Below are 16,379 nucleotides of genomic sequence, written 5' to 3'. Positions count from 1 at the left end.
TTTACTAACAACATAAATTCTAACTTTAACTTTGTAAATTGTAATTATAAATTTGTAGTTTGTAACTTTCTCTCTCTCTGTAATTGTAACTTCGTGGATATGTCAATTGTAATCTACTAACTTTGTAAATCCAGTGTAAATGGACCTATTGGTCAAAACACTTAAATAAATAAATAAATTTCTGTCAATACAAATGCTGTCCATTACCCTTATACCGCATAAGGGTAAACTTTATAACTATGGTTATGATGTATATCATTACTGTGAGCTGACAATATTTTTAAATCTCCATTTCCTTTTAGCTCAGTTGCATATTTAGTCAAGTATGCCATGAAAATCCTTCTCTAAGAGCCTAAAATAAAGTATATCATAAAGCCTATAGATGAAGGCAAACCATATATAGTTCCAATAAAGATAAAAAATTACATTTTATTTTTGTAACGAAAGAGCATGAGTTCATACTTGTCTGCTAAGTTTTTCCAATAAATTAAGTGAGGTTAACATTTTCCAAATCACGCTGCTGTTTAATTTCTTTTAAATATTGATAACATAACTTGAAATTGTGCTTTACAGTCTTATAGCATAAGAAAAAAATAAAAAAAGTCCAAGGCTTATAAGCTTATACACCGGCTTTACAAAGTAAAGTCATTTAACTTAAAGCTTAAAAAAGGTCTCAAACTTTCAATAGGCAGTGTATTCAGCATACATTTCAATTTACTATTTCCACTTCTTTGTTTTTCCAATTCAAATAGTCTTGGAATGAGTCAGCAGTACTCCTGAGATCATCTAAGCCACGGTAAAGCTTGGAGACCAAATCAGTAGGTTCAGGCCACCTATGCTTCTGTATATATTTCATCTTTACAGAATGTAACTCTTCTACACTAACATAAAGGAGTTAAATAAATTTAAATTTTTTTGTTTAGAAACGAATTAAGTCAACTGAGGCATAAAATCAAAAACTATTCTTTTCAGATAGGAAATTAATAATTCTAATATGGAGAGTATGAATACTATGGTTTACAGTCTGGAAGCTATTTGTTCCACTGCTGCTTGATTTATGTTTTTAACTTCCACCAATCGAGGTATGGAAGTGATTTGAATCCTGCCTTTGAAACTTTATCAGCTAGTTCCATTGACATTCAACAGTTCGCAGATATCCACTGTAGGGTTCCTGTTCATAACATTTTATTTTATTACTTTTTTCCTTAACCCCTTTTCTTCTCATAACAGCTATGAGGTGTTCCAACACCAATGCAACTAATATCAGCCCTGTCTTTCGCTCACTAGTGGATCTAGCCATGGTGCGCACCCCTTGAAGATGAACAAAAAATTTAATTTACTTGAAAACTTGTATGATTTCATATAAATACAACAGATGCTTTTTTATTATTTCTTTAATTGAAAAACAATTTACATTTCAAAATTTGTTATTTAAATTGTATTTTTCAAGATCCACACTTGAGAAATTTTCAATGCAAAGTCAACATCCACATTTGGAAAGTTATTATTTAAAAATTATTGATTGGAAATGTTGATTTGTTATACCTATTTGATAAGGGAAAATTAAAACTGAATAAGTTTTTGTAGTAGAATTTGAATTTAAAAAAAAAAACAAAAAAAAAAAACCTTTATTGGGAGATTATTATTAAGGTGACCTTGTGTAATTAATTATAGGAAAATTGTCTAGGTGGCAGTTAAGGAAGGTACAAAATAATAGACCATCCCAATCCAGACCATCTTCCAAAAAAAAAAAATTTATTTTTAAAAAATTGGTTTTTATTAACTTTTGATAGAAAACTCTTCAAAATTCAAAGAACTTGAACTTGAAGTTACTGTATCAGTCAAAAACATTTATTGATGTTAGCCAGAGATCTAATTAAAAGAAACATAAATCTCTGACCACAACAGTCATTTGAGCACCTCACAAAAAAAAGTTTATGGGAAAAGAATAATAACAAAATTTAATTTTTTTTATTGATATAAATATATATATTTTTAATTTAAAATCGAAAATCACAAAAATAAATGGTGCTGCTGTGAAGACTGAAAAGAACATAACTTTAACATAAAATGAACTTAAATTTATACGCAAATAAAAAATAAATAAAATTCCCTTTTCATAATCTTAATAAGGAAGGAAACTTCTAAATTGTTTGGAAGATAAATCTTCGTACAGTGTTATCATGGACATACAAATAGTTAATACCAAAATTATTTTCCAAATAAATTTTATAAAGTATAACATGCTATATAATTGGTACGCGGTAACATGCTTAAACGTAATTCAATTATTAATTTATTTAGTTGAAAGATTTCTTCGCGTGAGATGGTTTTGATTAAAAACGAATCACTGGTCAGTGAAATGACAAATAAAAATTTCTTTTCCGATGGGTGTTGATATCAGGTGACGAAAATGTAGCATTCCCATACTTTTTTGGACGAGATAGGTAACTTGTGGTTGGCAGAAAACAAATTATTGGAAAGTTTTATATTTTGTTACTATTCCCTCCCAATACGTTTCTGCGACTATGTCCCTACTTACTGCGCATATATTACAAGAAATTACAGTGCCAACCCGCTCTTCAGAGATATCGCCCCTCCACCAAGACCTGGGAGGTGGCAAAGCACTGTCCCCTTAGTAGACGTCCTCGCCGAGGGAAGGACTTCGGGTTCTGCAGCTTGAAGTCATCACACCACCACCAGCCGGAATGATCCCTCTCCATTCTATGTAAACCCCCAATTAGTATGTTACTAATGTGAAACTGCCTTCAGCGGACCCTGTAACTCAACTTATACTGCCATACGGCAAACAAAGTCAGTATGTTATATGTATATATACTATGTATTATCATATATTTGTAATTGTAATTGTATATCAATAAAGAGGATTTGAAAATAAAATAAAAAAAAAAAAGAAATTACAGATCACAGCAAGATTACCCGACTCCCGTTACTTCAAGAATCCAGTCACTGTTCAATAAATAGTAACTAAGCAAACTAGTTATTTTAACTCCCTATAACAATGTTTTAATGTTAAAGATCTGTTTATGTCGAAAGTTTAACATTATACTTTGTGATTAATTTTAAATAATAGTGTAACACATCCCTAATTAATATAAAACAGTAACTAAAAGTTTTTAATTTAATTTAGGACTTGCACGCTGTGAAAAGTCTAAGTTCGTCCGAAAAAAATGTTTCCTACGCAACAGAAGTAAACTGATAAATATAACTGTTTATAAATACTTGGTCTAACAAAAGAAGTACATTATTCAGCTTTTGTTAGAACTGTTAACAATGGATGAGTATTTAAAATGAATAAATGAGGCGTTCGGTCGTATGACATGGCAACAGCAATAATAAATTGTACGTTAATTACTATGTTTTATCTTCAACCAATAGTCACTTACTATAGTTTAATAAGAACATTATTCTCATAAGAAAACAAATTTCCTAATGAATCTTTTAATAGTTTATTAAATCAGCCTTTAAAAATCCGGTGATGCCAGAAACTTCAATTCATGAATAATTTTAGTAACCATGTTTTACGACGGAACACCTTAAATCTTAGGATACATGATACATTTCGCCTCAGTTGCTGCCAGAAGCCATACATCTAATAAACTTTCTCTAAAATAACCGCATCAATGCCTTGAGGCCTAATAATAAATAGTGCTAAATATATAAATAATATCTCAGTTCAGTCTTTCTCCCAAAAAGTCTCTGTAGAACAACTAGCTCGAATTACTTAATAAACATTTTACTTATCTCCTTCGGCATTCCAGAAATTACTTTAAGGTATTACTGATATAGTATATTAGACTATCTCGAATTATTTAACAATTTATGTGAATGGGCAGTATAAAAAAACAAAGAAGTAAATAAACATCGAATCAGATCATTTGAAAAGACTTAAATTACAAAAATAAACTTACAGAACATTCATAATTACGAAGTGTAATTTAGCAGAAGAAATTAGCACCGAATAATAAAATTCAATTTCCATTTAAAAATAAGCGTTTTTTAGAATTCTATTTTCTTTAACGCAAAAAGTCGTTTCTTGAAAGTTATATGATAAATTACAGAATTCAAAAGATGTAAAAAGTGTTCGTATTGCAGTACTGCCTTTAGGATCGGTGGTGGGGATAGCACTCTCTAATGATAACAAATGTGCACTACAAGTTTTGTTTAGTGCTGTCGTGTTAATAGTTGTGTATTTGTTTGTTTAGTTCGTTCTAGACTTCAACTATTCTTATCGATTTTTATTTTATCGCAGTGATGGTGAAGTTTTTCTAAATCTGTTGTTTAAATCAACTCAAGTCAATTGCTCGGGTAGCTAATATCAAACCACATATTCCTGCGTTTGGTCCTATTACTAATTACCATGGTCGTACATAATTATTTCCTTTAGATTTACGTGGGAGGGACTTGTAATCTTCATGGATGAAGCTTGGTTATTGTTGACGAAGCAGGCATAAGTGTTTGGTTAACGAAACTTGTTAAACCAAACATTCTTTAAAACTTCAATGACAAAATAATATAATTTTCTTCTCCTTAAATCATTGTTAATAGCAAATTTGTTCACTATAAACTTTTAATTGTGTCTTTCATCTTGAAAACAGTCTCCTACCTATCAAAAATGACTTCACAGGCTGGAAAAAACATTTGCAAAAGAAGAGGTATTTCTATACATAATTCTGCCATGAACCAGGTAAATCTGCCTTCTAGCTCATCGACATCATCAAATGCTGTTGTTCCAGTTACAGCAGATTTAGCATCTCTATTTGAATGTCCAGTTTGCTTTGATTATGTCCTACCACCTATACTGCAGTGTCAAAGTGGTCATCTTGTTTGCAGTAACTGTCGACCCAAGCTTACTTGCTGTCCAACATGTAGGGGCCCTTTGGGCAACATTAGAAATTTGGCAATGGAAAAGGTTGCCAGTACAGTGATGTTTTTGTGTAAATATTCTACCTCTGGATGCACCATGTCTTTATTGCACACAGAAAAAGCTGATCATGAAGAAGTATGCGATTTCAAGCCTTACAGCTGTCCGTGCCCTGGTGCTAGCTGCAAATGGCTTGGATCATTAGAACAAGTCATGCCACATCTTCTCATGTCTCACAAATCTATTACAACTTTACAAGGTGAAGATATTGTCTTTCTTGTGACTGATATTAACTTACCGGGTGCAGTTGATTGGGTCATGATGCAGTCATGTTTTGGTCATAATTTTATGTTGGTTCTTGAAAAACAAGAAAAGTATACTGGTCATCAACAATTTTTTGCGATAGTACAGCTGATCGGTTCTCGTAAACAAGCTGAGGTTTTTGCATATCGGCTGGAATTGAACGGTCACAGGAGGAGACTAGCTTGGGAGGCTACTCCAAGAAGTATTCATGAAGGCATCGCCTCAGCTATACTAAGCTCCGACTGTCTTGTGTTTGACACTTCGATCGTTCAATTATTTGAAGATAATGGAAATCTTGGTATCAATGTGACCATATCTATGGTTTGAAATATTGTTTTATCATCATTTAGCTAGTGCCAATAAGACTGCCTTGGATTATCAAGGAGTTATGTTCTCGTACAAATGAAGAGGTACGTTATGCATTATAATTACTAATCCTCTAAACTATCGAGTACCAGTTTATAAAATTGTTATGTGTTATTTATAATCAAGAAAATTTCTATTTGTTTTTAATGAGGTGTAGATAGTTGACCGTAGATTAATGATTGGAGAAGTTTGTCGGGGGGTGCGGTCAGCAAAGAACAACATAAATAAACAAAACCATATTTATTTATTTTATGCCGACGTTTCGACCTGAGTTTCAGGTCTTCATCAGGCCTATAGAACAAAAGAGATAACAACAACATTTAGAGTAACATACAATTGAAAAGGAATAGTATACAAACAAATTTAGAATTAAATCATAAATAATAAAAAATTGATAACTGATAATTGAATAGTACAAAATTTTAATTGATTGATATTCGTGAAATTGTATGGTAGTAAATTGAAAACAGTGGCCGATGAAATTTAATATCATGTAGGTAAGAAGATATGTATAATATAAGATATGCAAATGGTGTCTAAAACAATTGAAAAATTAAATAAATAAATTGAATCTACAAATTGAACATGTTTTATGCCGACGTTTCGACCTGAGTTTCAGGTCTTCATCAGGGCTATAGAACAAAAGAGATAACAACAACATTTAGAGTAACATACAATTGAAAAAGAATAGTATTTTATGCCGAATTAATGTTCAATTTGTAGATTCAATTTATTTATTTAATTTTTCAATTTTTTTAGACACCACTTGCATATCTTATATTATACATATCTTCTTACCTACATGATATTACATTTCATCTGCCACTGTTTTCAATTTACTACCATACAATTCCACGGATATCAATCAATTAAAATTTTGTACTATTCAATTATTAGTTATCAATTTTTTATTATTTATGATTTAATTCAATATTTTGTATAATTCTAAATTTGTTTGTATACTATTCCTTTTCAATTGTATGTTACTCTAAATGTTGTTATATCTTTTGTTCTATAGCCCTGATGAAGACCTGAAACTCAGGTTGAAACGTCGGCATAAAATAAATAAATATGGTTTTGTTTATTTATGTTGTTCTTTGCTGACCGCACCCCCCGACAAACTTCTCCAATAATTTGTTTTTAAGTTGTTGATTATCATTTTTTAAAGAATAAAATGGTCCATCATAAAAATACAATAAAAACTAATTTAATTACTAATAATACACATTTCATATAATAATACCCTCTATGCCTTCAGTATAACTGATCTTAAGAACAATTTTTGTTTTGATTATCTTGTTCTAAACCTTTGAGTTTTATAGGAAATAGATTAATTGGAACGCTTTATTGATTATATCACATGTTATAAATTTTGGGCCTCATAAAAAATAGAATTTTCCACAAAACGTAATCTTTTTGCTTACTAGTCAAATAGATACAATCCCTGATACTAGTAATGGTGGGGAACAAGTCTGCCAAGTGAGCATATCTGTTAATCTATTAGATAATGAAGAATATCAATTTTTTAGCTTCAGAGCTTTAGAAGAATTAATTATGAAGTATTAATTAATCGTATAAAAGTCCACGTTTAAATTTCAAAATTGAAGTTCTACTCTGATTTTAGAGTAATTATTAAATGTTTTATGAAGGGGATGGTTGCCAGGAAAACAGAAATTAAAAAATAGCTACAACTGTTTATTAAGAGCTGACAGTTCAATCCATTTTGCATGTCTTTATTAAGGCTATTTAAAGGAATAGATATCTAAACATTCAAGGTTTAACCTGGACCATCTTGTTTTAACAATGGTCAACCATCTATATATGATTCTGATAACGATGATATCATAGTTATTTATTTGTTATCACCCCTAGTTTATCCTGAATTTTATTAGTTATAATTTCCTTAGTTCTCATAGCCGTTTTTAATACGCTAATCCATTTTAATGTGTCCACTAATATTAATTAATTTTTGTGAAATTCATTTTCTGATACATTATTAGTAATAAGAATCGCCTTTGAAAATTTTAATTCTATTTACTCTGTGATCTATTATTATTCTAACAACTTTCACATGATACAACCAAATAACGAAACTTCGTCAGTGCTTCCTATCCATTAGATTTAACTGTAAAAAACTTTTTCCTACATCATTGTAAATAGAGTATATCCTTCATTTCTCACCCCTATGTTAAACGATTGGTCAGATACATTAAAAAAAAATGAATATAACCTCTTTCCTCAAATTAATTTTTATTATATTTATAGTCTATTCGTTAAGAATTATTATACCTCAAATCCTGAAAAAGACATTAGACACTTAGGCCAGCCCAATGTTCAATACATAGTGACCGGTGGTACACTGATATGACTTTATCTTTTTCAGCTAGATTTTTAGCAAAATTTTAAGGTACATTTAGATGTATTTCTTAAAGCTTGTATTCATTATAATCCATAAAACAACTAGTGATTTTGAGGGAACATATGATTTATTTTTGATGAAACATTATCAAATGCAGTAAAGATCATAACATAAATGCACTTTACCAACACACAAACATACTACTCAATGTCGATACACAACTAACTGAGTTAGAGTTGAATTTGAATCAAGTTGACTAGAGTTACCGAAACTGATAACTTTATGTTATCACAAAAACCAAATTTTCTATAGATTTTTTTTTTTTTTTCTACAGTATACTTATTAATATATTTATATTGTAACATTGTATTTTTGTCTGTTTATTGTTCTTAATTTATTAATTTTTTTTTTTCCTTTCAGATTTTTGGAGTGTTTAATGCTCTTGCTTATGGAGCTGGTACCTACTTGCTTTATACCGAATGGAAATCATCTACTGCGACGACGCCTCAATAGAATCGCCAGATTTCAAAATTAATGGGTCAGCAATAGAAATTATGACCATTTATATCAATATTTGGTTACTTCAAATAGCTTTTAGTTTTTCATTAATAATTAAACTTGATATATATTTATACATGATAATTACACTATATCTAAAATTTGAATCACTTCAAAATTTGCCTTGTTTCGTTCTTTTATGATGAAATCAACTTTAATTATTAATGTTAACTAATGCATACAAATTTCTATGAGGACCATTCCTTTTCACCTTCATTTTAAGGTGTTTTCTTTTTCTTTTTTTCTTTTTGATTTGGCATAAAGCAGTAAGTGTGTTGAACTTGTTACTATTGGCGATATATGTATGATAAAAAAATATATAATTTTATAAAGTCTGATTATGAATTGCTAGAAAACAAAGATATATAACATTCTGCTTTGTTTTTGTTTCTTTGCTATATTTAACCTTGTAAATTAATTATTACATAACAATTTGTGTGAGAGTATTCAAAAGAATATGGATTGCACGTTATAGATTTTATCAAGTCTTTTGAATGTAGTGAGTTAAATATATTTAAAATTAAATAGTTGTTTATATGATTTTCAAAAATTATATATATTTATAAATATGCTGGGTTCATAATTTAATTTTTTTTTAATTTGTAAAACATAAAAAAATATATATAAAACTTAATTATATCTTGTGCTACCTCACATGATTTTTATTTTTTGTTTATTAAATGTGCAGCGACAAAGTGTGATTTATAAGATCTTAACTACATTTTACTATAGAATTTGCTATTATTATCAACTAACTTCAAACTAATCTGAAATAAATGTTTTGTATATGTATTTTATTTAAATTTTGTAAATATTTCTTTTATTAAATATTGGATTTGTAAATTTAAATATATGTATGTATTTATTTTGATACTATGCTAAGTATAGATTGTGACTGTTTTATGGATAGATTATTTTAATAAAGTATAATTGTTTGTTTTATAACTTGATTAACTTATTTAATACATCAAATATTCCCACATGCCAGGTTTATTTAAGGTAATTTGGGACATAAAATATGAGTTATATTACAAAACTGAAAAAGATCAATTAATAAATATGATATGAAATGATAAATGATTATTAAGGACAAAAACTATAAGTCATTTTTTAAAAGCATTGAGTTTCTCAGTCTGCAGTAAATAACTAACTAGCCAACTTCTACCAGTTCAGGCGTCATCTGATGTGAAAACTTTTAAGGACCCCTACGTAGTCAGTCGGAATGACAGTCATCATTCAAAAGCGAGGCTGACTTGAATCCCGAAGACCCCTTCACTATGAGTCCAACTGATGCTTATTTAATTTAATTTATCAGCTAACCAACAGTAACAAACTTGTCTCATGTCTATTTTGACACATAATAAACAGAAAGCTTTCCTGTGGCCATTTTCGTATTTGCATGCAAAAATAAAGTGAAACACATATGAATGAAGCACTTGCAACCTTCCCTGCACTTCAAATTTTGAATGATCAGATTTCAAAATTATCTTGATAGTCCATCAGTATTATCCTTATACTATCAATCTGAACTTTCATCTTTGGCTTTACTGTCAATCCTGACTATCTAAACAAAAACTGAATGTATCTTCAAAACTGTTCAATGCATATTGAAATATAAAAGGTGTCAAAACTCAATTGATACTGCCAATATTTTTTGGAGTTTAGGAGTGAAACTTTTTGGGGCACAAATATGTCACCTGTATATTTTATGATGGATTTTTTGAGGGAAATGAAATTCTAGAACCATATTAATTTGGTAAAAATATGGATCCAACCATTAGGCACTAATGCCAAAAAATCAAACTTTTTCAGACAAATTTTTATTTATTAAAAGAAACCTATCAAAATCACCTTTATTAATTAGCTATAAAATTAACATCACTCATGTACTGAGCCCAAAAGAATGTATTAAACCAAGATAATCATAATAAACCCAATTTTACTAACTGTACAAAACCAATTTGACAGAAAATCAAAAATTAAACACCAATTGTAATTTTGCTGAAATGATTCGAGCATAATTCGGAAAAGTGTGGTGTGTGTTTGATGACTGTTTCTTATAGTAGAGTCCATTAACTAATACTTCTCAAGCCGATATCGAGAATTAACAAAAGACTCTCACTGTATTTTGTGTTTCAGCAGTAATTGTGCACAAATATATCAATTTATAAAAATCCTTTTATGTTTAATTTGAAAATAGAAACCATCATCGAATAAATACAATATTTGAGAATTACACCTCCAATGTTTTCCGTAAAATAACAATTTGAATTTATGTTCAAAACAGGATTATCGTTGTTAATACCTAACACGAAGCCTCTGTACAGAAGATTAATTTTATATCTGATTTAGTCAGCTGCAACCTTTATTATGGGAATATTTTTAGTATACAAGGCTTTCTTTTGAGGATAAATTAAAATATCTGATTTTTTTGGAATTGGTACCTATCTAAAACATTGAATTTTAACTTTATTTGGTTTCCTATAAGAATCAATCATAAAATATAGCCCATTTCTATTCAATCCATTTATGTGTATCGGAGAACCTTATATGGTTGAATATGAGCTCAAAAGAAACTTCAGGTAACCATCACATTACATCCCTAAATTCAAAAAAATTTTGGATTGGAAGGAATGAGATGTCAATTGGCTAAGTAATTGCTATTCTAATTTCATGTAATTTAATCCCCTGTGAATTCTGTCTATTTGAACAAATTTCTTATGAGCAGAAATCTTAAAGGTTAAAATAAATCGATATGCAATCATGTGATCATAAAATTGATTTTATATTTATTTCCAGTATCTTTTAAAACATTTAAATAAACCGTACTATATTAGTAAATCTAACTGAATATCATTTTGATATTTTGGAGCCATTCTTTAACAGATTTTTTTCTCTTTTGTTGTAAAGTGTTTATAATTTAAATTAAAATTACTTGGAGTTCTAGGGAAAAAATACCAAATGCATAAGAATGTAATTGGTATTTGCAATTACTTTGGCTCAGCTTGTAATTGTAATAATGGTCCCACCATTACAGTTACAGGAGCTCACCAAGTGATTACAATTACTTTTTGTCCAACTCTCATGATTGGCATATTTATTAATTGTTCCATATTCATTATTTGTTTATTGAAAAAAATATGTAACAATATAGTTCAAAGTGCATTTTCCAAATCGGTGGTTAAATAGTGGTTTAATAAATTTACTTTCTTTTTTTTTTTTTTTTTTTATCCTTTTGTAAATAACTATTTCATTTTCTAAATAAATTGATGTTTATAATTTTGTCCCAGTAGAATCGTTTCGATGGTAGAGTAGCAACTATTTTTAGATTTACTGCTAAATTACTCCTATGCCTTGTCATATTCAAGGTTCTATTCTTAAGATTAACAAAGTTTGGTAAATGATGTTCCCCCTGGCACCAAATCATTCAATCTGATATCTCGATCGCTGTACTACTCTAAACTATTCAATAAAGTAAGTATAAAACTATTTAATAAATGTTGCACTTATGGACCACTTTTCAGTACTCCAGATTTAATGAAGAGTCAGAAAGAGATTATACTTCAAGAATCTACAAACTGGGCTTAAAGATAGGCATTTTAATTGATCATTTTTTATTATTTTCGGTTTAATTTTTTCTGACATCATGATCATCTTTTGTAAATCAATATCTTGTAATAAAACAGGAGAGCAGTTTGAATAAATGTTTTTCTGGTTAATGTAAAAATTTACTATTGGTTAATGAGATAGTCATTCACACCTCTGGGTTAAAAAAAAAAACTAATGCTAAATTGATGTCAGAGCATTCCAAGTGGACCAGAAAATAAATAAATGGTTGCTTGACATAAGAAGAAATCCCTTATTCGTAGGTCCATTCTTTTGTGCTTTAGTAGTTCAAAATTATTTTTAAACATTTTTTATTAACCCTTTAAAAAATGGCAGTAATTTTTTGTTGGTATTTTTGAGTTCGCTCTGTGTGGCTTTCTAAATTATTCAACAGGAGTTGGTGCAATTTTAAAAAAATGAAATTTCACCCCACAAATCAAAGCCCTTTTTATTTCAACCTGTGTGGTATATGTTGCCAAAACTATCAGATTATTATTAGTTTGGCGCTACAACATGTTGACACATCCAAGCCTCCTCAACCAGCAACCTCCAGAAATTATTGTCCTGCACTGCTGCCATCCAGTTGAGGACTCCCAAACTCCTCGCATCCGCAGCCACACAGTCAATCCATCGAAGTCGGAGGCGGCCAACTCTCCTTCGGCCATGAATTTATGACAATCAGTAATCTTATATAGGAGTTTCCTGTTCCTCCATCCTCGCCACATGTCCAGCCCATCTCAGATATCGCTTGAAAAGACTAACAATGACAGGCTCACTAAAGAGGTTGTAAACCTATTCATTTGTTCTTCGTTTGCACTCTCCACCAACTAACACCAGTCCATATATCTTTCGGAGGATCTTTCGCTCAAATCTGGCCAACTTCTGATACGAAAACTATCAGATGATAATGGAAATTTTTTTATTTTCACAGGGTAATTTCTTAATGAAGGACAAATTTCTCAGTGTTAGCTTTTTGTACTCATAGATTTGTAAATATACTTACTTTAAATAAAATATCAGTGATGAGTTATTAACCCTTTCAAAATTACACCTTTTAACAAATCATGTATTTCTGATTATCCCACTGCTATATTTCTATAGCAGAACCAGTTAAAAATTTGAAAATTCAATGCATGAAAAGCCTACATATCCAAGTCCACTTTGAATTTCAAATTTTATTTTTAACTGATTATAGGTATCAAATTATTCATTATAGTGAAAATTGAATAATTCCTAATGAAATATGTCTATTGGGAGACCAGTTAAATATATGAAAATTCTACACATGCAATTTTTGTATCGCCTAAAATTCTAATATAAATTTCAACTTTTAGATTCAGCTATAAGTAGACATAAAAAATTGGATTTTCCGTGTTATTAACAATATTTTATTCATACTGAGACTTGAATCTAAAAGTCAAAATTTATAATGTAGATTAATGCTATGCCATAGAGATCTTTTATGTGAAGAATTTTCAAATTTTTAACAGAGATTGAAACAATTCTTTCTTCTTTAAGAACTTAACTTGTGAAAGTTGAATTTTGTTCATTCTCTTTTGATAACTTTGGCAACAAATAAAACATAAACAGACACATGTAAGGAAAAAAAAATGGTTTTGATTTTTGGCTAGAATGTGCTGAACACAGTTGATTTTCTGATGTTGCCTAGCAACCAGTACTGGACCTCTTGAAATAGATTGTAAAAATGGATATAATGTACTATAATTTACCACTAAGTTTGCAGAAATAAAATATTAAATATATACCTTTTAATATTCAACTGCTCTCACCTGAAAAATGATGTCAGAAGTTTTTGTCCCTCGTTACACGTTTGAGAATTCCTCTTCCAGATGTTTGCAGTTCATTGCTTCATCAGACTGTAGAGAATCACATTGGTTTACTGTATTATGAAATTTTATTGCCTGTAAAGTAAGTTAATAGCAATCACATCAATGATGAAAATTGAAAAATAGTTATATTGTAAAATTATTATAACAAACACCACATATTGACTGTCATAATGGAATACAAATTATTTAAATCTATCATAGTTCTCAACGAATCAACTTCAAATTTATATGGCACCTGAAGGACATCAGGTTACAAATTCATAGCTGTATTTCAAGAATTAGAGTCTAATGAACCAAAAACTTTTTTGAGAGACGAGTTGAATAGTCAGGAGAGCACAAATAAGTAAAACTTATTTTTCTTTAATTTTTTACTTATTTGTGTTTTTCATTTACCACAATGCCAACCATTTTTTCCTCATATAACAATGGTTAACAACTAACCTAACATAAATTTTTATTTCATGATAAGTTTTTATTTATGTATTTTAAAAATTAAGATTAATCTATATTAAAGAACAATTTTTATTTAAGGATTTTCTAAAAATTGTTAACACAAAATTTTCAAATTAAAATTAATATCTATTTTGAACCCTGTATAATAGTAACTCAAAATCAATTGATGGTTTTGTTGTATCTTCTGGTTCATATTCCATAATGTCTATTAATACTAATATAATGGAGTATTAGAATTTACTTATATTTTCTCTATTTGAGGTACAAACTTATTGTTCAATAAGTTTATATATACCCTTCACCCTAAGTGACCTTCAAGGACACATAATTTTTATCTGATATCTGTGGAGTCTTAGTATGTCAGAGTATAATAAGTAATTTTATAATAAGTATATTTTCAGACAGACAGAACATCATGTGCTAATGAAAGCATTATATATGATAAATATTTATTTATATAGTTATAATTAAACAAAATAACTTTTAAATAGTTAATGCGATCAAATGAAAGATTGAACAACAAAGAAATTCTTTACTGAATATTTGGTTATATTATAATTTTGTATATCTATGTTTAGCTGTTTAATAAAAACACCTAAATGATAATAAATTATAGAACCATTAATGATCATAAATTGATTTTGACAACGTATTGGGGCCTATACTTCCATCTTCAGGTTATCTAATCTTATTATGTGTTGGCATAAAATCTGTGGTAGTTTCTCTTGAATTCGACTCTTATTTATTCACACGGTTTTTAACTGACTCCATATTTTGATTTTAATCTGAAGAGGGGGAGATGGGTAAAAATCCTAAAACGTAAAAATTAATAAAGGTATTTTATTAGGAAGAATTTCCACCTAAATATTCAAATAAATATAACAAAAGCCTGCCTCGTAAATAATCAAGAATAAAATTTAATTTAAATTATCTACAGGTAGACACCCTATTTTAATCATGGTGGGTGGTGAACTAATCATTTCGTGGAACCACCACCGATTCACACTGAGTGCTGCTGCAATTTTAAGGTAGCAAAGACCTATACTTCAACTCCCTCAGCTAGAAGGGTCCTAGAAAATACCAACATTTTCTTATAATTGGACTTCTTGGAGTATATATATATGTTGTCAAAATCAATTTATGATCACACCCTCCCTATTACTGCCCATGAAGACTTGGACTCAAAGATATAGCTTTTTCCTTCTAATTCCAAGAAGTCCAATAATAAGAAAATGTTTGTATTTTCTAGGACCCTTCTAGCTGAGGGAGTTGAAGTATAGGTCTTTGCTACCTTAAAATTGCAGCAGCACTCAGTGTGAATCGGTGGTGGTTCCACGAAATGATTAGTTCACCACCCACCATGATTAATATAGGTTGTCTACCTGTAGATAATTTAAATTAAATTTTATTCTTGATTATTTACGAGGCAGGCTTTTGTTATATTTATTTGAATATTTAGGTGGAAATTCTTCCTAATAAAATACCTTTATTAACTTTTACGTTTTAGGATTTTTACCCATCTCCTCCTCTTCAGATTAAAATCAAAATATGGAGTCAGTTAAAAACCGTGTGATTAAATAAGAGTCGAATTCAAGAGAAACTACCACAGATTTTATGCCAACACATAATAAGATTAGATAACCTGAAGATGGAAGTATAGGCCCCAATACGTTGTCAAAATCAATTTATGATCATTAATGGTTCTATAATTTATTATCATTTAGGTGTTTTTATTAAACTGCTAAACATAGATATACAAAATTATAATATAACCAAATATTCAGTAAAGAATTTCTTTGTTGTTCAATCTTTCATTTGATCGCATTCACTATTTAAAAGTTATTTTGTTTAATTATAACTATATAAATAAATATTTATCATATATAATGCTTTCATTAGCACATGATGCTCTGTCTGTCTGAAAATATACTTATGTCACTCTGACATAAGCCCTCTAAACTTTTTTCATTCACTAAACTTCACCTTTAAACAAAAATGG

General features: G+C 29.4%; 1 protein-coding gene and 2 long non-coding RNA genes across 5 annotated transcripts in view; 2 read left to right on the top strand and 1 right to left on the bottom strand.

The window, feature by feature from the left end:
- The window catches only part of LOC106678157 (CKLF-like MARVEL transmembrane domain-containing protein 4), a 90,695-nt gene extending 81,307 nt beyond the window's left edge, over window positions 1–9,388 (top strand). Inside the window, exons 1-2 of one of the 2 annotated variants that reach the window (XR_010844105.1) lie at window positions 2,795–5,598; window positions 8,334–8,399. Coding sequence is in view for 1 of the 2 variants with exons in the window: in XM_014416521.3 (XP_014272007.1) it covers window positions 8,334–8,426 (93 nt within the window). In the remaining variant the exon portion in view is untranslated. Of the gene's footprint in view, window positions 1–2,794; window positions 5,599–8,333 lie in introns of those variants that run through there. The other variant, XM_014416521.3, reaches the window with a different exon arrangement.
- LOC136796397 (uncharacterized) overlaps window positions 2,717–16,379 on the bottom strand; it is a 14,637-nt gene continuing 974 nt past the window's right edge. The window contains exons 2-3 of the long non-coding RNA XR_010844107.1: window positions 13,868–13,999; window positions 2,717–2,795 (exon numbers count right to left, since the gene is read on the bottom strand). This is a non-coding gene — a long non-coding RNA (uncharacterized lncRNA). The remainder of the gene's footprint in view (window positions 2,796–13,867; window positions 14,000–16,379) is intronic.
- LOC106678142 (uncharacterized) overlaps window positions 13,757–16,379 on the top strand; it is a 27,950-nt gene continuing 25,327 nt past the window's right edge. For both annotated transcript variants that reach the window (XR_001342709.2, XR_010844106.1), the window contains exon 1: window positions 13,757–14,006. This is a non-coding gene — a long non-coding RNA (uncharacterized lncRNA). The remainder of the gene's footprint in view (window positions 14,007–16,379) is intronic.

This window comes from Halyomorpha halys, unplaced genomic scaffold, assembly GCF_000696795.3.
Source record: "Halyomorpha halys isolate HHAL.00 unplaced genomic scaffold, Hhal_1.1 Scaffold126.1, whole genome shotgun sequence".
Taxonomy (NCBI): Eukaryota; Metazoa; Arthropoda; class Insecta; order Hemiptera; family Pentatomidae; genus Halyomorpha; species Halyomorpha halys.
Note: the sequence above shows the minus strand (reverse complement) of the source record. Positions and strands in the feature narration are given on the sequence as shown.